Source organism: Polyodon spathula, chromosome 5, assembly GCF_017654505.1.
Source record: "Polyodon spathula isolate WHYD16114869_AA chromosome 5, ASM1765450v1, whole genome shotgun sequence".
NCBI classification, from domain to species: Eukaryota; Metazoa; Chordata; class Actinopteri; order Acipenseriformes; family Polyodontidae; genus Polyodon; species Polyodon spathula.
Window position 1 is genome coordinate 66,219,882 of NC_054538.1, and position 25,798 is coordinate 66,245,679.

The 25,798-nt window shown below is 37.3% G+C and overlaps 1 protein-coding gene across 2 annotated transcripts; it reads left to right on the forward strand.

Annotated features, from left to right (window-relative positions):
• si:ch73-340m8.2 (tyrosine-protein kinase Src42A) lies at positions 1-25,575 on the forward strand. 2 transcript variants are annotated; one of them, XM_041251071.1, is made up of 9 exons: positions 1-343; positions 7,065-7,186; positions 12,549-12,643; positions 12,878-13,043; positions 18,001-18,162; positions 18,590-18,645; positions 20,358-20,505; positions 21,413-21,544; positions 24,973-25,575. In XM_041251071.1, the coding sequence occupies exons 1-9, from the start codon at positions 51-53 to the stop codon at positions 25,182-25,184; spliced, it is 1,386 nt and encodes a 461-aa protein (XP_041107005.1). In that variant the 5' UTR covers positions 1-50; the 3' UTR covers positions 25,185-25,575. The 2 variants fall into 2 exon arrangements, with proteins under 2 accessions (XP_041107005.1, XP_041107004.1); XM_041251070.1 differs by having other exon boundaries at positions 2-343; positions 12,483-12,643.
• The last annotated feature ends 223 nt before the right edge of the window (positions 25,576-25,798 follow it).

Below are 25,798 nucleotides of genomic sequence, written 5' to 3' on the forward strand. Positions count from 1 at the left end.
ATAAGTGCTTCTCTCCACATTATTGCTTCATTTTCACAGAGGCAACAGCAATGGGAAATGTTGCTTGTTGTAAAGAACACTGCACAGGATGCCCATGCTCTTGCTGCCTTTACCCAGTGGAGAATGATGCTTTAATCTACTGTAACCCCATGAGTGTCAGTCTGTATGACTACACTGCTCGCACTGCTGAGGACCTGAGCATACAGAAGGGGGACCGACTGGAAATACTGAAGGAGGAAGAGGACTGGATATATGTGAGGAAACAAGTAGAAGAGGGCAAGGAAGAAGAGGGATATGTTCCCAGGAGTTTTATTAGGCTGGTAGGGAGTATTGAGGCTGAACCGTAAGTACCATACTCATTTTGAATTTACTGTGTGTGTGTGTGTGTGTGTGTTTGTGTGTGTGTGTGTGCGCATTGGTTATATAATAACAAATCCTTGTGTTCTTTTCATACACTGGACCTAAATGAAGGTTTTAAATTCTTAGGGTTTGTTGCTCAACTTGCAAACCAAAACCAATTTATTCTGTTGGCAGACAAAAATATATATGTGAAAATATTTTTGTTGCTTAGAGTTCTTGTAAAAATGATATGAAATGCAGAAAGGAAACAACCACCAATGGAATTAAATGAATGATTTATTAAATTGACAGATAAACATGCTCGTAAATTATTACGTTATTTGAATTTGGCCAATCCCATTGGAACTTGTTAGCCACCCCTATGCTGGTAAAACTATGATGAATGAAATATATGAATTAAATAAAAACTAATGCTAGCAGGCAGGACAAATGGCACCCAAGGCCACATTCCCCTAGACAAGGCACGCTACAAATGACGAATGAGAAGGTCCGTAGATGAAAGAAGGTATTTATAGGGTTCGATAATTACATATGTGATTAAGGGGTGGTTTCTCCTTTCAAAAATACAACGACGTTTTCAATACGTGTAAAAAGCATCTGTGAGAAATGAAATAATTGTCTTCCCCAAACCATACAAGTCCACTGGAACTGCAGCTCCTCGACCGGGATAGTTCTGCAGGTTCAATTCATCACCTTATAAAAGCAGATGGCTCTCACTCCAAAGAACTTTACAATGTCACGAGAGCAACAAAAACAACAATATGTTTAATAAGTAGTCTGAACAAGATTGTTTTAAAAAACATATATTTTACTGAAGACAATAGAGCTGCCTTATTGAACCCTATTATAGTACTGAAGTACTATTTTTGGAAGACATACTATGTTTGCAGCCTTACAAAAGCAGACACTAAACAAAAAGAAAACCGCTAATGTTGCAGAACCAATAAAACAACTCATGTGCATGTAGGAGATTTTAATTATTTACATTTTGCTTTTTAATGTTTTCTTTCAGAAAAAAAAAACTTAACTAAGCATTGCGGTGTATTCTCTGTGAGCCTGAAATCTGTTCAAAGTTCAAAATTTAAGGCATAACATACTTAGGAAAAAAAATCGGTCTGCAGACTTTTTGTATCAAGTAATACATTTTCCAGAGTACTGTTTAGTAAGCCTTCAGAGAAAACATTGCAAAAGATCAGTACTGCAGGAAATGAAAGCATAAATGTCAGGTATGAGGACATGCAATGAATAATAAGCAAGGCCTCAAAATAAAAGCTCTCACTAAAAATGTCACATAGTACTTACTTTCCTGTGTTGCTAGAAAACAGAAATAGTTCTCTAAGAAGGTATTACCACAACATTGTGTAGTTAATGGTCTTAATGGTCTTGATTCACTATGTCAACCCCTTACCAATACCTAGGAGGAGAGGAACCCCTACATCCAATAATAACTGTAACAGGCCCACAAACAGGAACACTTCAAATAAAAGTACAAGTAAGGTACAGTTTGATTGCCTATTTGGACAAACAGCCCAAAATATGATTCATATAAACAACGACAAAAATAGAATAAAACAAAAGCAGTTCTAACAATGTATCATAAGACAGCAAACATTTATACAGAGTGGTAATACCACAAAATTGTTAACAACAGCCGGTCGTCAACAGCCGGAATACCAGAAATCACCATCAATCAGTCAAATAAGTGAACAAAATAACAGTGTGCAAATCAATATACACAAGAAACGAAAGAAAACACCCTGCGACTTCCTCACGGTTCGGCAGTAGAGACAGGCTGCCATAGGAATCGCCACAAAACAAGATATATTGTGGTTTAAAAATGTAATAAAAACAAGATATATTGCTGTTTATAAATATAATAAAAACAAGCACTATTATATTACTTTAGGAAAAGGTTAAAATATGCTAAATATTAAAAAAGATAAGTGGCTAAAATGCAACTAAGAAAACACATTAAAAGAAAAGACAGTGGAAGGCCCTGGGCCTAATAATATAAAAGAACTCATTATTAGAACGTCTCCACCACAATGCATGTTCAAACACATATTCATTTCCTTAACTACCTGAGACGAGTTCCTACTTCAGGGTTGGGCCTCACAGCAACATTGACACCACTCGTCCTACAGATACCAAGTTTGAACAAAAACATAAATAACTATACCAAAGTTAAACAATGATGAAGGTTAAACAATGAAAACATGACACTGGGAACAAATGAAGTGGAACCGGCTTACCTGACTAACTGCAGCACGAACTCTAGACAGACCCAGCAGCAATCAAATCGATGTAGCTGTTCAAGAGGAAAGGGAACTACACTGCTTTTAAAATGTGATACTTGATCAAGGTGTAATGATTTAACATGCAGCACCTGCTACAATAACCTTAACTTAAGGTTTATTCAGTTTTACATAATTGATTTAAACAGCAATGGATTTGAATACCATCACTGAGTTGCAATGTCTGTAAAAGGTCAGATAAGATCGTGCTTGAGTGGTTTTGTACTTGAGTGGTTTGTATGGATTTGGTTGTGGGTCCACCCTCACCTCAATTAGAGCTGCTCTAAGTTCCTAAGAAAGACGGTACATTTCATTTCAGGGTGTTTAGAAAAAAAAATACAAAGACGTTGCTTCAGTCTATGTAAGCTACTGACCCCAAGAAAACCAAAGATGGTGAATCTTGGTGTGTCCTAAAATCAAAGAACATGCTCTCAGTCTTGTATAATTTTAACACAATAAAATGTTTGCTACATCAAAGTCTGTGTGAGTGGCAGCACTCCTATTGGGAAATTTAGTTCAATAGTAATGCCCTGGAGTTTGGCCTCATGGCTTGAATGACTTCTAAATCAGGGCACTTCAAGCTCTCCCCAATTCTTGTTCTTTTCTCGCAACTGGAACAGTAACATTCCTGTTCCATTAGGCAGGCCTGATTCATCCACTTTGAAATTTTCCTCACCAGGTGTAGTAGGGTGTGACAGGGATGGCTGAGTGGTGACGTCAAGCCAGAGAGTCACACAGCCAAAGTACTGCAGTTGTAAAGGCGCTGTGGCACCGTTTTATTTTTAAATAACAAAAATAAATAAAATATTCAAACAAAAACCACTTGCTCACAGAGCAAAAAAGGTTTTAAATAAAACAAATCCCTAACACAAAACACACAGGTCAGTCTGGGCAGATCCCTTTCACTGATCCTATGTTTACTTTTTCTTTTCCTTTTTCTCCTCACTCCCTCTCGTTCACTCTTCCGAACACCCACCCAGATTGCAGAGAGCTGCAGGTTTATATGATAATTAACTCGGGAGATGGTCACCTTCTGCACAAGGTTTTTAATGTGGATGGGTCTTCCCATCCATGCTGTAAAACAATAACTTGACTTCTCACCATCGTATATTTAAATACATTCACAAACAATAACACAACTACGTTGTCATATTTAAAAATACATAAATTATAATAAAACAAAACAGATACAAAATAACACACACTAAACACAGGGATGGAGGGGTAGCCCATTCTAAAATAAACACTACATTTTTAAATCATAATACAAAACAAATACATTTTACAGCCGGCCTTTTGCCCTGCCCCCTTTTCATATGCAGGACTCCTAACCCTGTCACATAGCGATACTCCTGTAACCGGTGGTACGCGTTCTCATTCTGTGGTTTCGCAATCTTCTCTAACTCGTCTCTGTGACCAGGATGACTGTAGTGGTAACATCACACAGACAGATGTGGAGTTCTGGTGAAGCTGAGCACTTGGTTGCGTTCAGAATTTAATAAACAAAATAAAAGACAGGACATGGCACTTGAGGCCAAAATAAACAGGCAAACAAAACAAACTAACACTAAATGAAACAGACACTAACAAACAACAAATGAACAGACACACACGGTGAGTGAAATCAATTAATTACTTTTCCTTTCTTTGTTTTTAATTATTTCCTGTCTACATCCGTTCTCCACTCACCGAACACACAACCCCAAGTGAGTAAAAACATGCTGCTTTTATGCAGCTGTACTGAGACTCGATTCCTAATCAATCATTCAATTGGAGTCTCAGCCCAACTGCACTGAATTAATGAAGTGCAATTCCTATGCTCACATATTATTACATTTTATCTGCACGTGAAGTGCTGTGCAATCTTCATGCCTAAACACAAATTACACTTTATAACCCTCGTGCTCATAACCCATATTCTATTTTATACATAAACACCAACATTCACACTACATACAACATGAAACACTAATAAACACAAAGGGGCGGGACACTCCTCCACAGTCCCCCACTGCTTTGATAATGGCTTCTGAGCTTCAGTCCCACATAAAGCCTGGACCTCACACATTGTCTTCCCTTCTTCCTGCAGTAGATTTATAAGCTTCTCCTAAAAGCTAAATGCTTGACTAGCTTCTGTGGATTCAGGGGTTGCTCTTCCGACCACTACCAGCTTCCACTCAGCCAAACCACCAGGAGGAAACACAGACCAGGACTACACACAGTGGGTCAAACACCCCAAAGCCCTGAACAGCCAAGAGCTCAGAAAGAGTCCCCTCAGCCAGCTGGTCCTGAAGCTCACTGTACTGCCACACTGACATCAGCCAACTTCAGGACAGCACTGCTAAAACAATTCCAATTAGAATTCACCAAATTATAAAACACCTCAAACACTTTTATATGGACCATTGGGATAAAAAAAAAAAAAAACTAACAAAAAAATATACATGGGCCCTAAACAGAAATATACGTGATTACTGTCAGAGACACAAAACAGAGGCAGATCCTGACCAAATACAGGCTCAGTGACCACCAACTGCCATCACAAAACAGGATGACACAGAAGTCTATTTCTATTACACTGCAATAAATACCCACAGAGACATATTCTTTTAAAAAAAATTGCAATTTCTCTCCAGTAATTCCCACATATCACCAGAGAGTGGCAGTCCTACTGAAGGAGGGTCACAGAGCCCCACTGGCTGCCCAGTATGTGTATGCCTGTCACAGTCTGAAGGACACACAGTGAACGCTCTGCATAGGGGCACTGATGGGGGGGGGGGGGGGGGTTGTTAATTTACCAGTGTTTTGTTTTACATTTCTACCTTTTTATTTAATTATTCCTTTTCATTATTTACTTTTGACATTGAAGTTTGTGTCATATTTATATTATATACTGTACTTTTATCTGCTTTGGCAATACCATTAATGGTGTCATGCCAATAAAGAACCTTTTGAATTGAATTGAATTTGAATGGAATTGAATTAAAGTGAGGGAGAACCAGAACCAGAGTTGGATACCGAAGCGTAACTAAGCAAGTCGAAACTGCCAATAGACGAGCGAAGATAGCCAGAGTTTGTTTATTATTGAACAGGGAAGATTAGTTCAGAGATTGCAGACGCCACCAAAGTTTTCATACACTGTGTTGTATGTACTCCGTGCGCTGCCATTGCTGGTAGTGTCACGTGAGCTGTTCACTGTGTTGATATGTAAATAAATCCTGTTCGCCTGCAGGGTGTATCAACTTCAACCTCCGTCTGGCTCTCTTGCCTGTCACTGAGCAGCGAATGCACACACCCACGCGGCTAGGGGAGCTCCCTAATAAAAACTGAATCTCAAAACAATAATTGTGTGAATATCGTAATTGTTACAGCTGTGTATAATGGTATTTAAAAGAGGATTCATTAATCTGACTTTTTACAGGATTAATTTTTCCATCCTTAGTCTGGTCCTACTGCAGTCAGATACGCAGCGTACAACAAATATCTTTTTGATAAACTTGCCTTTTTTGACTTTTGATCAATTTTTCCTTGTTTTCTCACACACAACTACTTTCCATGCATTCTCCCGTAAACTCCTCCAATCAAATTCTCCCAATCACTCAAATTCCACCCCCTAAGAGAACAAAAAGTGAGATCTGATCCGGGATCAGGAGTCGGATCATGTGTAGGTGTTGTACTAAGTGGATCTGGATCAGGCTTCACTGAACCCTAATCCTGATCCAGTTCAGGAGCAACACGCGGTGTAATTAAGGTATCTGACCAATGAGAAGAGAACATGTCTGTGTGGCGTGTAGTTTCAATACCGCAGCTGTCAAATACAATCTGATATCAAAGTAATGTTATGAAGAACTGGCAAATAAAAATAAAAATATATATAAACAAGTTGTTTATGCCACTCAAGTGGACACATTTTTGTACTTTTTTAAAAAAATGTACAGAGCAAAAATAAATGTATTTTTAGCAAGAGAGCCGCCTCGGATGCCTCAGTGTGTGCCATGCCCCTGTACAATGGCTAATACAAACATAGCATACCGCTGCACCTGCACAGTTTGAAAGACATTATTTTTTTACACAACTGGACCAATAATATACTGCATATAGTTATGGGTATCAAAGCATACGGTAACAGTCTAAACCCGTTTTTGTGCCATTGCCTCCTACTCTCTCTCTTCAGTCAGCATATACTACCCTTATTCAAGATATACTGTAGGATATCCTTGGAGTTTGCATGTAAATTCAACAACTGAACGAATGTTTGTTATGTTGCTCCTCTCTGACTAGACTAAAATCCAAGGTAGAGCTCAAAGTTTAATGACAGTATTTCAGAATGATCATTCATAACAAGGCAAGAACTTGAAAGCATCACAGCTCTTTGTAATATAACTCACGATCTTACAAATTGTTTCCTAGCTGGTACTTTGAACACATTACCAAGCGGATGGATGCCAAGAGGTGTCTGCTTAGAGTGGAAAATGGAGAAGGAGCCTTTTTGGTGTGGAAGAGTGAAGAGCAAAGGCACTATTATCTGTCAGGTGAGGAAATATCTCCTCCATGCACTGTGGAGCCTCGGGTGTATGAAAATGGTTTTAACCAGCTTGTACTAACTGGACCACACCTATCACGAGAACAAATGCTGTCCATTATATTCTTAAATATGGGACTATAACTAGCCCTGTTTTTCTTTCTCTGAAATAGTTTAAGAATGTCATGCCTGTAGTGATGGGTATCTGTGCCAAAAATCTTCAGTCAAAACAAGCCTTTCTACCTATTTTTAGTATTGTGGTTATTTTCATAGTTTCCATGTTTTTGTTTCCTTTTTCCTTCCAACTTGAATATCCATTTTATAATTTAGGACACTGCAAAATCTCCAACGTATATGTGCTATTTTTTGTTTGTTGACAATAAACATACAGTACCTGAATCGCATAGTCATAATTTTTGTATTCATTCCTTTTTATAAAAGTAAAATACGTCTTTGTAAACAGTATGAATAGGAACTACAGTGTATTTGCTTAACACAATTCTAAAAGGGTACAGATATGGCTAAAAGTTTTGCATCACCCTATAGAATTAACTAATTTTGCTTAATAAAGTCAAATGAAACCCACTTAATAATGTTCCGTTAACATTGAATTACATACTGCTTTGTAGTTTCTTTGATTACAGTGCTGAGAAAAAGTTTGTGAACCCCTTAGGATTTTCACATATTTCAAACCTAAAATGTTATTAGACCTTAACCTAAGTCCTAAGAATAGATAAAGATAACCTGATTAAACAAATTACACAAAAATATGGTTTGACTTTTGGTCAGTCTCTCACATCGGTTTTAAGGAATTTTGGCCCATTCCTCCTTACAGAACTGCTTCAACTCGGTATATTTGAGGGCTTCCTTGCATGGACAGTTCACTTCAGGTCCTGCCACAACATTTCGATGGGGTTTAGATCCGGACTTTGACTAGGCCATTCTAAAACACAGAATTTCTTCTTCTGCAGCCATTCTTTTGTAGATCTGCTTGTATGTTTAGGATCATTGTCTTGTTGCATGACCCACTTTCAGTTCAGCTTCAGCTCATGGACGGATGGCCTGACATTCTCCTCTAGAATCTTCCGATACCATGCATGATGGCAAACCGTCCAGGTCCTGTGGCAGCAAAGCAGCCCCAAACCAATACACTCCCCCCACCATGCTTGAAAGTTAGGATGAGGTTCTTCTGTTCGAACACAGTGTTTGGTTTTTGCCAAAAAGTTCTACCTTTGACTCGTCTGATCAGAGCACATTGTTCCAGAATTCTTGTGGATCATCTACCTGCTCTTTGGCGAACTTCAAACAGGCAGCAATGTTCTTTTTAGAGAGCAGTGGTTTCCTCCTGGCTATCCTTCCATGAACACCATTCTTGTTCAATCTTTTTCTGATAGTTGAGTCATGAACACTCACATTAGCCAAGGCGTGGCCTGCAGATCCTTGGATGTTAATCTGGGGTTTTTTATGACTTCCTTGATGATTTTCCAGTTTGTTCTTGGTAGGATGACCTGGTAGAGTAACTGTGGTCATGAACTCTCTCCATTTGTAGACTACCTATCTGTCAGTGGATTGGTGGAGCCCCAAATCATTAGAAGTTCTTTTGTAACCATTTCTAGACTGATGAGCATCAATAACTGAGGTCCTCAGAGATTTATTTTGATTGTGGCATGATGTTTTTCCACACACCTGTGGGGTGAAGACCAAATTCACAAAGTTTCTGATCTTTAGATTGGGTGGGGCCTCCCAAACTCACCCCTGAAGATCTACCTAATTATTTAAACACCTGATTCTAATTATCTCCTTAATTGAGCTGATAAACCCAGGGGTTAACTTACTTTTTCACATACCCTGAATTTTAATTTGTCTAATTCATACATCATTTTGTTTCAAAAGACATGGAATTGGTTGACATAAACCCTATTGGGTATTTAAGAAAAGACTGGTTTTGATAAAAGAAGGCTATCATGGTAAAACTATAATTATCCATAAATATTCCTTAATTATCATGAGGTTCACAAACTTTTTCTAGGCACTGTACATGACGTTAAATAAAATATCTAAATGATGTTAATATATAGCTGTCCATTATTCGCAGTGATTAAGGCGATAATTGCTTTGGAGATTAATTAATCTTAACACGTGTTAATCGAATTGCTGTGTCTTGAGCCTTTCGGCACACCTTACTTCAATCCCGGCTGCGTCAACACTGGATTGAGAGTCTGAGTGCAGTTATTGTTTATATGGAAAGTTAATCACTGAGCCACGTAATGGAGCAAAGCGCTAAAAATTAATGTTTTTTTTTTTTATTTTTATTTAATGTTCTGATGGCTCACTGGACAGAAAGGCTCATACTTGTCCTCGTTAAAGTGAATTCTAGTATCACATAAGAGTACATCTAGTCCGCTGCATGCTGAACACACTTTCACTTCTCAAAATACACTAGCAGCTCTTGTGCTACAGGCACTAACAATACAACAAATTAAACCCACCAGTTTCGACAGAATTTCAGGATCGCTGCAAGCCCATGAATCAAGCTAGGTATGATAACTAAGTGACAGTGCCTGGAGAGGGATGCCTCGTTTATAAGGTTTGCTCTCGCCCTGTGTAGCTCCTTTCATTTGTAGTTTTTGTACTGTGTTTTATTTTGTTTTTTGCTGTATGTGTCCTCTGTGCGTTGCCATGGCTGGTAACATCACATGACTACCTTTATTTACTTTCTGTGTTTGTGTGAATAAATCCTGCGTACATGTGCCAGCGATTCAACTCCACCTCCATACCTACACACATGAAACGAGCACCCTGTCACAGCTGTATTTGTAATTTCTAAATTATTGCCCCTAGTACATTTTGGTGATGGTCTCCATGGGTACATTTCCTGGTTAAATAAATACATTTTAAACAATTTTATTTACAGTTAATAATAATAATAATAATAATAATAATAATAATAATAATAATAATAATAATAATAATAATAATAAAACAAATTTAAATTAGATGGATGTAGTAATTGTATCAATTTAATATGCGATTAAAACCGAGATTAACTAAGATTTTTTTTTTAATTTATTTTTAAATCGTGATTAAAAAATTAATCGCGATTAATAGTATATTAATTAATAATTAATTAATTAATTAATTAATAAAAACAAAATTTTTTTTAAATATGGCTCAGTCCTAAAATTCTAGGTAATGCAAAACTTTTGCCCGTTGCCCTCTATGGTATTTCAACATATTGCAGTAAATCAAATATAATGGCCATATCCAGTTCCTCAAAATGGACTCCTGGGTGTGATCTTTTATCTCCGAATCTTTATAACTGTGATGACCTTTGTCATAAAGCCCTTGGTATTTTTCCAAGGGAAATATTTTTTTTTTCCTCTGGCAATGCAGCAGAGCGGTGTTTCAGGCAGGGAACTCACTATTAACCAGTCAGTCAAATCAAGCTTATTAAGTGTCAATAACCAGACAATTGTCAATCGAAATAGCAGTACCTTATCGCTAACAATGTAATTACTTGTCCAATGATCGTCAGGGAAGGGGTTAAAATCTCACCTGATCCATTACCTCCCTGCTGCGAGTTAGATTTTGCCTCCTTCTCTCCAGCCTTCAACTGTTTTTTGGCTTCGTCTAACGGGGAGTGCAGCTATCCTGCCCCCTACCCATGGCTTCCCTACAGTCAGCCTCTCCACTTATCAGCGGAGAAATTATGGGCAGGGGGTACCCGAGGCGAGGCCAAAAATGTATTATATGTTAAATGTGTTATCCAAGAATGTGTAATATGCAAAATGTGTTATCATGTCTAATCTGTAATAAAAATTTTATCAGTTCCCCAACTGAATTTGGATAATGCTTCAACTTGGTGGACCACGTGCATTGAAGCTGTTCTCTGATGGCTCATTTCCCTATAACTGCTAACATATGCTACGAGGCACCAGGAGAAAGTGCTCTGCTTATTGTACATTGCCGTCCGACCCCTGGGGTGCGTTCAATAGGCAGAGCGTTACGCGGAGCTTTCTATGAAGGAGCGCTACATAACAGCAGTGAGTCAAACTCAGAGCCGCCTGGCTGGAGGTCCAAAATGGCCGTCCTGATTGATCACTGGCGTGGCTGCAAATTGATTTTTTCAAATATGTATTTTTATGACCAACACATGTGTGATAAGTATATTTTTGCTGTCATTTTAGTTTTTTAAAACTGATTATGGTATTTATTTTTTTAAGTAGCAACTGTATTAGAAAAGGAATATATATATATATATATATATATATATATATATATATATATATATATATATATATATATATATAAAGACACACACACACACACACAATGGCAAATCTCACTTAAAGCAACTGTTTTAATACACAGCGATTTCTTGCCTGCCGTCGTGAAACTGCTCACTCTCAATAGTGCTAATTATGTTACGGACTCCACGAGAAAGCGCTCTGCTATTGAACACACCCCTGTGTTGCCTCTGCATCAGCTGTTCTATCGCCTGTAAAGATCAGAAAGTATTGCACATAGGGCAGGATTTTCAAAAATATCAAATTTGTGGTATAGTAACGATAGCTTTAGTATCAAGTGATTTTCAAATGAAATGTGTCAATTAAATCAATCCGTTAATGCTTTGCAATTGAGTCGATGTGGTACTTAATGAATGCATTTCTCGTTAGAAAGCTTAATTGTTGGAGGTCACGTACATCACTTCCTGTCTCAATGACTAGATAAGGAGAACTCGTTAATCAAAATCATGTTAACGAATTCGAGTAAAATGAATGGAAGCATATTTTGCTGTTATGGAAACTACTGGTGTACAGAGAGACGGCTCTCCGACCAGCGAGCAGTAGCCAAATGGAAATAAAAACTAATGGGACTGTCTATTTTGTGTATAATGCAGAATGTGCATTTATTTAGAACACTTCACATATAAAATGCTGATTTACGATTATCTGGCGTGTGGGTAAAAATTGGACAGCACAGATTAATAATAATAATAATAATAATAATAATAATAATAATAATAATAATAATAATAATGAAACCTAAATAGACAATTATTTAATAATGAAATAGGCATAACGACTGCTTGAAAATGCCAAAATCAATGCTATATACCATTTGCTTGATTAACACTGAAGTTATCGTTTACGACCTTTTGAAAATCCTGCCCATAATCCCTTGTTTCATTGCATTTGATGTGTAGGGTGGTAAAGAGAAATAAAAAAAAAAAAAAAAGATTTTAGACAACTAGATGGTTTGAGGTAGGTTCGAGTAGAAACTGTTAATAAATATTTACTTTTTAGTCCGGAATGGAGATGCAGCGAGACACTACAAAATACTGGAAGCTGAAGACATTTATTATCTTGTAGAGCGTAAACAGTTCATCAGTGTTTCTCAGTTGGTGAAATACTATACACAGCACGAGGATGGACTATGTACTCAACTCGACAAGCCCTGTGTTAAGGTAAGTTTTTTCTAATTAGTGTCAGTTACTAGTATTGTTTAATCCAATAATATGTCCAAGTTTGTCTTAATAAAAATTGACTGTATATTGCTGTATAAACTAAATATGAATACTGGTTAGGGTGACATTTTACATTTATACAATTAAACTACCAAAGGGCTAATTTGGCACTGCTTATTATAGATCGGGATGTCCTATACAGTGTAGCCAAGTACATATTTTTTAATTTCTCAGCTCGATTTACCGTCCATCCATACCCTGTCCCACTTCACTGCTGACCAATGGGAGGTTGAGAGAAGCACCTTGAAGAAAGTAAAATGGCTGGACAGTGGCGAGTTTGGAAATGTCTGGGAAGGAATCTGGAACAATACAACTGATGTGGCAATCAAGGAAGTCAATGGTATTTTTTTTTTAGTTAAATTTGAGAATATGGTTAAGCTTTAAAGAAAATGTAAGCCAAATCCACCTCCTCTGCTTTTATATAAACAGGAATCTGTGTGTCTGGCAAACTTGAGCAGATTGTGTCTTTGTTGACAGGGGTATTATCGAAATGTACCCTCGGCATGTTGCAAATGTACTTTACTTTTTAAATGTTGCAAAAAATTTCCACAAACCGTTTATTTCCGCTCAGGCGTGAAATGTCTTCCAATATGGCCACCACCGAATAAAGTACGTTCCTCAGGGTGAATTGTTTGTTTGATGTGATGAGAAAGGGGAGGGAGATTAAGGGATCAAAATCTTGATATCCTGAGATAATTTAATCTGTGATCTTGAGATAACAGTTTGAACTGTCGAGATCCTGAGATTTATCTTGTGATCTCGACCTAACACATTTCTCCACTCCACTGTCCTTAATAAGCCACCCTTATTTACCAATAACCTGCGCTAAAGAATTGCCTTTGCAAGTTTCCTCAACATTGAGTGGCTGTCTACGTGTAAAACATGTAAGTATGACTACAGGTAGACAGACAACATCTATAAACTCCCCAGATTTTGGTAAGCTCAATAAAATTGTACTAAAGGCAGTCCCTTAGCAACACCAAGAAGTACTAGATATGCAAAACTAACTAAGTATGACGCAAACTTACAGACATTCACCTCCCCCATACTGTTCAATGAATTAACATTCATTTTACAATTGTGGCAACCAACCCCAACAACAGAACAGAAAAAGTGTACAACATATTGTTTATAAAATGCGTTTGTATTATTTACCTAGTTAGAGTTAAAATTGCGACCAAAAGAAAACAAACAGGTCTCAGGGATGCTATCTGAGTTTGAAGTCATAGTTCCCAAACAATTGGTCTTAATTTGAAAATGGAAAACACTACAGCTTGTGGTGCATCACTTGTCTTTGTAGTGAAACTGGGAGTTGTATTACCAAGGATGTTACCAAGGATATTTCAGTCACTATAAAAAACTACAAATCTCACAGTTCCGTTGGAGTCTGGCTGATTGGGTCTGAAAAGTAAGAAAGAGATGTTGCAACATCAAACGAGACTTAAAACCAGGGTACATTTGTGACACACCGAGGTATCAAACAGGAGCTTAGTCTAAACCAGGGTACACTTTGATATACTGACATATACTCATAATTTCAATAGTAACCCAGTTGACAAAGACCCAATCTGCCAGAGTTGAAAAGTCACACTGTTACATGATTTGAATGGAATGAGGAACGCTGGGCACGTATTATTTTTTTAGATCAGCTCAAATTAAGTTCAAAGCAAGGTAGAAGGCAGATTTAGAGCAAAATGAAAATAATGTAATATTGGAACAACAGAACGATTGAATGGAATGAAACACTAAAATAGTGAGGAAGAAAAAATAAATGTAAATTACATTAGAACCTTCCTCTCTTGTAGTACACTGCTTCCCCCCACCAAAAATAAATAAATAATAATAAAAAAAAAAAATTATAATGCTTATATTAAATAACCCAGGAGTCTAATGGAAGAGTTCTTACACGCACCTTAGGTATTTCTTTTGCTGGTGCAAACTTATCACAGTGGTAAATGCTCCGTGAATGTGTGACCTGAGAGAGAAAGACTTGCTATTGCCCAAGCTGGTAATAAATGTGAGGATCGAGTGAGGAGAAATGTATTCTCTTGGACCTATTCAATGATTCCAGAGGAGCTGATAACAAAAAGGGAGTGTCAGGAGGTGAATGGTGTGGATAATAATGAAATGTCCAAACAGTTCAATTCAATTGTGAAAATGTCCGTATTTAATTAATAAAAATAATAACAATCCGCCCCTATGCCAGCAGTGGTATAGGGTAATTGAATACGGCAGGTTTCAGTCCCAAAATAATAATACAGTTCTCGATATAAATACAGTCCTTTATCCCAATGTCCACATTTGTGCACAGAAGCGGTTGTGCTGAGTAGTGCTGTGAAGTGCTGTTCAGTGATAGCAGTTCTCTGGGGTTTCTGCTAACTCTGTGGCTGATGCTCCTTAGCCTCTATTCCTCTGCAAGACAGACCAAAACATAAAACAGACACAGTGCTCTGGCACGTTAGTACAGTCAGCATAAGGGCCGTACTCACCTAGCTACATCCCCATTGTACTGCCAAACTCCTCCCTATGATCAGCCCGGAACCACGTTCTATCCAGCTCAGATTCCTTCTCTCCCTGTCCAGGGACCCTAACCCTAACCCTCCAATAATTATCTCCAAAATATTCATTTGTGCTTATCAATGTATTGCGTTTGCACTGACTCACAAATTGAACATATTTTCTAATAACATGCAGTTATAGACACACATTGTACTCTGTTTACACATGCTCCCCCATAACATGCAGTTAAGGACGCTCATTGAAATGGTGTAATACTATTTATTTATATAACCATATCGACGCATATATAATATACTGTGTGTGTGTGTGTGTATCATATATATATATATATATATATATATATGTAACAAATACACTCAGCTGTAGTATATGTTTACTCCATTCCCACTCCTCTTCTAGATCCACAGTAACCACAAGGCTGTCAGTTTGATTTACCAGGGCGGTGCCTGGATTTTTATTAGACAATCCAAACCTTTAGGGGATACTTAACATAGGGTTCAAACACAGTTCGGGTTCTCATACAATCCAGGTTAATCCGCCAGAAGGGTGGTCAAAACAGTCCAAGTCATACACAGAAACTTTGTCTTCTTTATTTTCCCTTTTTAGGTTAAATTAAACTCTTATCATCTCTCTCGCTCTCTCTCTCAGCCCTTTTATAGGTGGATGATTATGTCTAACTTGGTGCAGGTGTGGCTACCACACCCTGGGCACCTTGCATTGTGGGATTTGTAGTGTGCTGTGGGTGGCCATTTTGTGACCTGTAGTCCTTTCCCCTCTGCCATTTTGTGATAGTAGAAAGTGCTGTCAAAACCTCAGCCCTGATGTATTTACCCTCTATAACCAGACCCTTTGCTTTATCACTATATATATATATATATATTGTGACAGGGTCTTCCTCGGGTCACACGCGTGGGTAGCCGCTGTTCAAGCATACAGAGAGACTGAGGTTGGTGTTGAAACGCCGGCACAGGCGCGCAGGATTTATTAACAAAAAAAAGAAAGTGAAAGTAAAATAAAGGCGGTCATGTGACGTTACCAGCGATGGTAACACACAGAGGACAAATACAGAAAACCGTACAAAAAGTGCAAAATAAAACACAATACCCCAAACTATAACTCAAAAGGTGCCGTGAAAACGGCAGGCCTTGCAGCAGCCCCGATCACAGCGATCGCCATGCTTTTATACTGACGCTCCGTTGAGACACGCCCACCCGCCTGCGGGAACAGCTGATTGCTTTCAGCTGCTGCTCCACGCAGACGGGTAATCGTCTCCAGTGGAGCGCCACAGCAGCTAAACAATTAAATCAATATTAACAATTAACACAAAAACATACAATAAACTACATATTTCCATTGTGCAAGGCTTACGCTTTGCCACATATCCTCCCGCTCAGAATGGAACCCATAGGGGTCCATTCGACAAAACAAAAAAACACAAGGGTGGGTGGGAGGGAACATTAGAGCCAGGTGCAACCTCCATACCATCATACCAGACACCAGGCTCCAACGTCAGCATTACTATAAACAATAAACATGCACACACATACAACCACTATCCACATACCAATAATTAACAACAATACACCCACAATTATTACCCCCTAAACCCAGTGTCCCTTCACGGGGCTCCTCTCCAGAGGATTGACCCGCCTCCTTCTGAGACGATCCCCCACAAACGACAGGTCCTCCTTCGCTGACGCTCGGCAGGCAGTTCCTCCCGCTGGCGTCCGGGCAGGCAGTCTCTCCTCCTCCCTCGCCAGCTTCCAGGACCGGAACTCCTCCTTCTGCAGCTCTCGGGGACGGACCCTCCTCGGCCTCTCTGGCGTACGGGCGGGATGTCTCGGCTCCTTCACAGTGCCTTTAAGGACAGCGGCTCCATCCCTCTCCTTCAGCAGCCCCTCAGGGTTACCTGCGGTCTGCCCTTGTCCCCCCAAAAAAATTTCAGGGGTTTGCTCCTCCTGTCTCTCTGTAGCCATCTAGCCTTGCTTCGGCAGGATGCAGCGGAATCCACTTCCGACACCATATGTGACAGGGTCTTCCTCGGGTCACACGCGTGGGTAGCCGCTGTTCAAGCATACAGAGAGACTGAGGTTGGTGTTGAAACGCCGGCACAGGCGCGCAGGATTTATTAACAAAAAAAAGAAAGTGAAAGTAAAATAAAGGCGGTCATGTGACGTTACCAGCGATGGTAACGCACAGAGGACAAATACAGAAAACCGTACAAAAAGTGCAAAATAAAACACAATACCCCAAACTATAACGCAAAAGGTGCCGTGAAAACGGCAGGCCTTGCAGCAGCCCCGATCACAGCGATCGCCATGCTTTTATACTGACGCTCCGTTGAGACACGCCCACCCGCCTGCGGGAACAGCTGATTGCTTTCAGCTGCTGCTCCACGGGTAATCGTCCCCAGTGGAGCGCCACAGCAGCTAAACAATTAAATCAATATTAACAATTAACACAAAAACATACAATAAACTACATATTCCATTGTGCAAGGCTTACGCTTTGCCACAATATATATAATAATTTAATGTACCTCCCCAATAACGGTCAAATATGTATACCTGCTCACGCCGCTGTATCTTGTTATTGTTGTATTTGTTCATAATGGTAATGACCCATACATTTATGGAACCCTAAACCTGAATTAAACAGAATTTGGAAAGTTGGAGTCTAGTGTACATGCCCTGTTTTTTTGCTTTATTTTGCTGGAGCCAAAACTAAATTTCTTGCCTAAACAAATTGCATATCTCTGCTTTTCATTCTCTTTACAGTAAGCTCCCAATTTAAGGAACAAATCCTGAATGAAATTGTGATCATGAAAGAGCTAAACCATGAAAGGCTGCTAAAGCTGTATGCTGTGTGCACGCAGGAGGAACCCTTCTGTATTGTCACAGAGCTCATGAGGAATGGGAGTCTCTCGAAGTTTCTTAAGGGTAAACTTTCAAGTTTGGTTGCATTTATTTGTAGTAGTAGAATTGAAGTTTATAGCAGTTTTTTTTTTTTTTTTTTTTTTTTTTTTACTTAACCAGGAAAAAAATCCTTTGAAATCAAAGATCCCAGGTGATGACAATCCATTGATCACAGTAAAAACTATTTGGAAATATTACATAAAGTTACACTCATTATTTAACCTCCAGCACATTTCTAGTAAGCAGTGAAATTCCACCTTCACTGGTAAAGAAAACAGACACACATTAGTACAAATTATCCAGTGGTTTCCTTTTCACAGAAAATACAAAGAAAGACACGTTTAAAACCATGATGGATGTGAAGAAGCAATTAGATTTGGTGAAATATTGAAATTCTGTTGAGTCGTGCAATTTAGAAGTGCCTCTAAATCGATCTTGTTTCCTTCCACAGATCACAGTGAAAAGAAAGACTTGGAATATTCTTTGATGATTGACTTTGCAGTTCAGGTTTGCTGATAATTTTTATATATATATATGTATATATATATGTGTGTGTGTGTGTGTGTGTGTGTACACACACACACACACACACAGGGTCATTGATGTGGTAAACTTACTTTCTAATCACCATATATTCTGAAAAAGACCTATGGGTCGAAAGGTGTTAGCTATGTTTACTGTGAAATTCAAAGATATGAAATAAAGACTGTTGTTTTTATTGAGGTGTGGATATGGATTCTACGGGAGGTGTCGTCTATTTTTCCCTTTCGTGGTATGTCTACTTGGAGGTCCAAGTATATATATATAATATATTATATATATATTATATATATATATATAATATATATGTATATATATATATATATATATATATATATATAATATATATATATATATATATATATATATATATATATAGAAACACACATACACACACACTCACTACTGTGCAAAAGTCTTAGACATGTTGCATTTTTCTACTTTGATGCATTATGAGCATCAACAATTTACTCAAAGCCTCCACTAGTGTTTTCTACTATTATAACAACCTTGACTTGCATAACAAAGGAAAAACATTGAGTGAAATAGCTCACATCACAAAATTATCAAGGTGTGGTATCTGAAGCATAATCAACAAGTACAGAGAAACATTATCTGTAACTGACAAAGCCAGGACTGGAAGACCCAAAAAGTTGTCTAACAAGGATGAGCAATACTTGAAGGTAATATCCTGAAGGAATAGAAACAAGACAAGCATTCAATTGACAACAGAACTGGCAGAAGGCACTGGTGTCGTTTTCCATCCATCAACAGTCTAAAGCACCTTTGACCGTTGTTCCATAGTCCAATTTCAGTGTTCTTGTGCATATTTTAGCCTTTAAGTCTTGTTCCCCTCTTTCTTAACAGAGGTATTCTTACTGCAACACATCCTTTAAGTCCTGATTTCAAGAGTGACCTTTGTACTGTTGATTTGATGGACAACACCGCCTGTGCCTTCTGCCAGTTCTGTTCTGAAAAATGCCTAAGACTTTTGCACAACAGTGTGTGTGTGTGTCTATAATATATATATATATATATATATATATATATATATATATATATATTATAATGCTATATGCGAGGGACGGTACATGTATGAAACCAATATATCCAAGAGTGTAACAACGTCAAAATTTTTCTATTACATGTTATAGCAGACCTGTATTATCATTTTAAAAATGATTAGAACTAGGTTAAATAAATCTCTGTTTGAGATCCACGCTTTTAGGCTGTAATATGCTTTGACCCAGAGCACACAGCAGAGGTGAAATGACAAGGGAAGTAAAGCAAGAGCATACACCTTCTGGAAGGAAGGCAAGCAAACTGAGAATTGTATTTAACCGAATGTAGTATGAGATATCTGTTTAAAAATTCTATAACATGTTTTTTAAATTAAATTTAAGACCTATGTATTTCATAGAAGTGCAAAATGGGCCAAATGTATGCAATCACTTTTGTTTTACTTTTTTAAATTCCTGAAACAATTAATCTGAACCTGTGATACAAAGCATTTTAGAATATAAATGATCTGCATAGTATATAACTTACAGTCTATGACTTACAGTATATAACATTTGAAACTCTATAGCACATGGCAGACAGTTAAAATGTCATGTTTGTAGTCCATGTGTTATTACAAGATGTTTCTTTGTTTGTTTTTTGGGGGGCGGTTGTATCAGATTGCAGAAGGCATGTCTTACCTGGAGAGACAGAACATTATTCATATGGATCTGCGAGCAGATAACATTCTACTGACTGGAATGCTGTCCTGCAAGATTTCTGACTTTGGCCTGGCTCACTTTACTAATAATCAGATACAGATGGAAGGTACAGCACTGTTCTGTCTTTATATAGATAGATATATAGATAGATAGATAGATTGATAGTGTTTTATGTATATTTATTAAATTGGTCTATTCAGTATTTTTACCATTCTCCCCCATGCCACGCTTTTATAAGATAACAATGTTTGACTGCACCATGCTTCACTTTTCTCTTACTGTGATTTACTAGATTTTCTATGCTTTGATTCTATTATATTGTAGCTTCTTATCTGCAGCGCTGAGGCTACATACTTACATCTGTTGTCTGTTGGTGCCCCCTTGTGCCACTAAGTACAATTATTTTTTTAAACTTATAGTCTATATATAGACTAAAAGAAAGAAGGACATTTATGGCTAGTGTGGCAAAGTGCCCGCCCCTGTGTGTATTTTGTGTTGTATGCTGTGTGTTATTGTTGGTGTATAGTCATTGATACACGGGATATAAACGGGTCTGTGTAACAAGAGTGTTTAAAATGTATATGTATGTATTGATTAGCAGTCGAGTCTCTATACAGCTACATAAAAGCAGGATGTTTTCACTCACTCTGGGTTGTGTGTTCAGTGAGTGGAGAATGGGTGTGGAGAGAATTAAAAACGAGAAAACTAAACAAAGTAAAATATATAACCGTTGTTTTGACTCGCCGTGTTTGTCTGTTAGTCCACTGTTTGTTTAAGTGTTAGTCTGTTTTGTTTGTCTGTTTATTTTGGCCTCACGTGCTGTTTTTGTTACAATCTTTTTATTTACTGTGTGTTCATTTATTAAATGCTGAGCGCAAGGAAGTGTTCAGCTTCCCCAAAACTCCACCTCTTTGTTTATTTCCTGGTTCGTGTTTCTGGTCTGATGTCACCCATTACAGCCATCTTTGTGACACTAGGGACAAACCAATCATTTTCTTTCTTACCTACATCAGATGTAAAAGTCCCTATAAAATGGATGGCTCCAGAGGTATTCAACAGAAGTGAATTCACCATCAAATGTGATGTATGGTCCTTTGGGATCCTTCTGACTGAAATTATTACATATGGACAGGAGCCATATCCAGGTATGTTCTTTATGATTCGCTTTTGCTCTCTCATTCTGTAGCTGTTTGCTGTTCTTATAGTATTGATGTTCCCCAAAGATGACCTGCATGCACAACAATGATGAATTAAAGGCAAATTGCTAGATCAACTCTGACATCACTTCAACCCCAAACGCACACATTTTTGTTGTTTGCTCCTTCGGATGAGAGCAGAAATTCTCTCACTGTTACCAGAACAACATTGTAAATGAGAATCTGGTCTCTGTGGTAAAATAATGCATTTTTGCTTGCTACAAAACGTAAATGTAGTTTATTAGTGATTAATTTTAATTAGTTTGGAATATTTAATGAATTAGCGATTATCCCTTTGGAATTCAATAAGTTAATTCAGTAGTTAAAAATATTAAAATGATTATATTAAAATAAAATAATAATTTAAATAAAATAGTGAATGTGTGGTGCATTGTTTTGTTAAAACAGATAACTTACAATATGTACAATAAGTCACTCCCAAAACAGCATCTCTTACTGTAAAACGCCTGTCGAAAGTGAAAGACATTGATCGAGCAGCTGCTTCAGTCCGTAAGGCAATAAAACAGAGTCATTTATAATGGGTAATATTTTATTTACAACATATCAAAAGGTGTTAAATGTGTGAGTGTCCAAAGAATCCGGCAGTTTCTGTCTTTATCCACGAAATGCAACCTGTAAAAATAAAACGAAATAAAACGAAAAATCATTATAAAGCAAACATTGTGTAATGTTTCAGCAAAACGGGAGAGATGCTTGTTTCTTTACAAAGGGCTTTAATTCAGCACACCTTTCTCTCACACAGAGACCACAGCTCTGTCAGCTGTTCAGGTTACAAGACCAACAGCAACACAAAATGGCGTCGCAGTGACTTCTTTTCCCTTTAGCCCTGCCTCCTTATTGGTGATTTTTCAACTGCAGGCCTTTTGAGCAACACAGAATGCTTACAATCCAAAGTGTTTCAATCTACCTATTCAGATGTTTACCTACAGTTACTACAAATAGGAAACATATTAACTTCATAATATTTACATGTTAAGCCATGTTCTTGAGGTGCTTGCAGAAATATGTGGTCAGAATGAGTGTAATAAAAAGTAAAACTATTTATTTCTTTGTAAAGATAAGGTGTATGCCATAAAATATATGCCATTTTTTATTTTCATTTTAGAAAAGCACATGTTTTATATTTGACTGCTTAAAGAATTTTGCAAAAACAGAATATATTTTCCAACCATTTATTTTTTAATTTTTTTTTAAATTTTACTTAAATACCAGATGTTTTCAATCATGGATATGATATAAAATGTTTTTATAAGCACAAATTTGATAAATATTAAAAAAAAAAATCGATCGTGACGGTAATGATAAGAGCGTTCTGGCAATGACTCACAAACTTTTACTAAGCAAACATATTGTTTATTTTTTTACAACAAAATGTAAGTCGGTGCTTGTAGTTCAATAAAATGACCTTTAACATTAACATTTTATAAAAAATTTTATTTATTTTTTACTAAAATTGGAGTTCTTAGCAGAACAACTAACACGGATAGTTCAGTTATTTGTAATGTAAACTTTAAAAACAGAACTGACAGAATAAACTATTCTGAGGCTCGCTACTTGGCTTGTGTTTCTTCAGGATCTTTCCACTGATGATCTTTGAAGCGACTTGCCAATATTTTTTTGCGTAACTCAGAAACAAGGACGTGTGGAAAATAAGAACTTTCCTGCCCTTATCAGGGTTAGGTCTAAACTGCTGGGGAGCTTTTGTTTTTGGAGAAGGAGTATTTCTAAATCTTTCCGTCATTTTCTGACATCTTTTCTTGTATTGTTACCTTTGTGCGTCATGTAGAATCTTCTTGGTTTTATAAAGCTCCTTATATACTTTTGCTCAATCCCTTCTAACTGTGTTCTGTCCTCTGGTATATGCATTTCCTTCATTTCCTGCAGCTTCTTGATGGGCAGGCAGATGATCGTGTGCTGAAACAGGTGGAGTGTTCACAGCCATGAAATCTTGTCTTCTGTTTTCTTGATTTCCTTTTTTTTTTTTTTCCCCCTTGCCGTCATTTGTATTTTTCTTCCCTTTTTGATAACTGTTCTTAAACTTTTCACTTTGTTTTCTTTTTAGGTATCTTTTTTTTTTTTCTTTTTTAGGATGCTCCAGATCATTCACAGGATCAGACTTAATTGGTTCTCTGTATTTCTTTGATCTTTGAGCAGGTTAACTTTGGTCCCATTTTCCATTTAAATAAATAATTAAATAACAAAATAAATATAAAATATGTTAAACTAGTGATTTTAAAATTCAGAGAATTTGTATTTTGCATAATTCACAAGAATCTTTTAAAAGTGTATAAAAGTAATTATTGTCATTACCAGCATGGTGGTGTCATTCCCATCAGTCTAATGTATGATAGTAATGACATGTTGCTGTAATGACATTAAAAAACCTACAAAGTCAGATCTTAGGCCTACTACGTAAAATGGCCCAAATATCTCTTAGTAAACTTTTAATTTATCAAAATATAATAATTAAAAAAAATCTGACACTTTTAAACAAGATACAAATGAAAGGTAATGACACATAATAAACATAATAAACATAACTCCTTAATTAAAAATATTTACAACAAAAGATCAAGCTCCCTCCATCAGCTCCATGTGCTTCCTTACAGGTCTGTCATTTGCATGTGACCAAATGAATAACGCTCAATAAAACTTTATTGTTTTGTCATACAAAAGCATAGAAAATAATATAAAAACATCTATTATTCGAAAGATATGACTTGGCGTAGATCCATAAAACATTCTTGTATTATTTTGCAAAACAAAAATGTATAATATTGCTTTGGGATATCAAAATGCCCATAGTTGAAAATAAATATTTATAAAAAATAAAAATGATAATTAATTGTACATTAACATTGAAGTATAAAAGCAGTAAGACCCTCAGCATTCTGCATTAGCAAGCATCATGGACTGTTTGGTTGTAATTACCCAGACGGTTTGTGGCAGGGTGGCTTGGTGCTGACATCACAGACCAGGAAGAGACCAGTACTGCAGGTTGAAGCGTTGTGCACGTATTTATTAAATAAAATAATTGAACAAACAAAACTAAAACATACCCACCAAAAAAAGGCACAGTGGCCAAAATAAATAGACAAACACTTCTTAACAAGTATCATGCTGGTATAGAACCAGCACGTGTAGCAAGTGTTATTTCTTTATATATTCCTCTCTCCCCTCTCTCGTTCTTACTCCCTGAACACCCAACCCCAACTGAGAGGTTCCCGCCTCTTTTATGCAGCCAATTATAGTATATGGAATTTTTCCATTAAAATATGTGTGTGTGTGTGTGTGTGTGTGTGTGTGTATATATATATAATTTAACTTTGTTTTTTTGTTTTGTTTTCATAATGCAGGTATGAGTAAGACTGACTGTGTAAAATTCCTGTTAAATGGGAGGCGTATGTCACCTCCTGAAGGCTGCCCAGACTCGCTATATGACATCATGCTGCTATGCTGGAAACAGAACTCATTGGAAAGGCCAGCATTTATTGAACTACATGGAAAACTGCTAAATCTGATACAAGCTTCTCTGGTAGAGGAGACTCTAGGTGGACCAGAAGAATGAAGTCACAACTAGGGAGTAGGTCTTCTAGAAACCTTAAACCTTAGTATTCCCATGGTGTGGCCAGTATTACTGACTGTCTGCTAGAGAATTTCTTCACAGTGTCACCAGAGAAGCAGCTCAGATCAAACGGCTGATAAAAATATAGTGACATGGAATCCAAAGCAGTGTTGCTGTTTGGTTGTTCAAGCAAACAGAGCTTTTTATTTATGTGAAAGGCTTTCAGCTTTGAGCACAAGCATGGCTAATTAGTACACACCAGGAACTGCTGTGTAATTCCAGTAGTCCTTTAAATTGAAGCACATTAATGAATAATTTAAACCAGGTATTATACCAGGTATTATAAATAGCAAGTAAGTTTACTTTACCCTACTAAATAAAATGTTTTATATAATTTGTTTTGGCGGGGTGTGTTTTTGCCACTTGGCAACATTACCAGATAAGGGAATATTTACAGCATTTTTGGTTGAATTCTGTATTGATATAATCATGAAAAAAAGTTTAAAAATTACTGTAGCTGTCAAGAAATCTAAATTTGACAAAGACTTGAAAAAATGTATAGATCCGCTGCCGGAATGCCTTGCTCCACTGTCAGTGGTGAGGATAGCCCGGCAGAA

What these genes read in the sequence shown, in the direction of transcription:
- si:ch73-340m8.2 (XM_041251070.1), top strand. Translation starts at nt 51, where the DNA reads ATGGGAAATGTTGCTTGTTGTAAAGAACACTGCACAGGATGCCCATGC. An exon ending in GGCAATCAAGGAAGTCAATG is followed by an intron (nt 13,044 to 18,000) that starts GTATTTTTTTTT and finishes TTCTCTTTACAG; the next exon opens with TAAGCTCCCAATTTAAGGAA. An exon ending in TCTCTCGAAGTTTCTTAAGG is followed by an intron (nt 18,163 to 18,589) that starts GTAAACTTTCAA and finishes TTCCTTCCACAG; the next exon opens with ATCACAGTGAAAAGAAAGAC.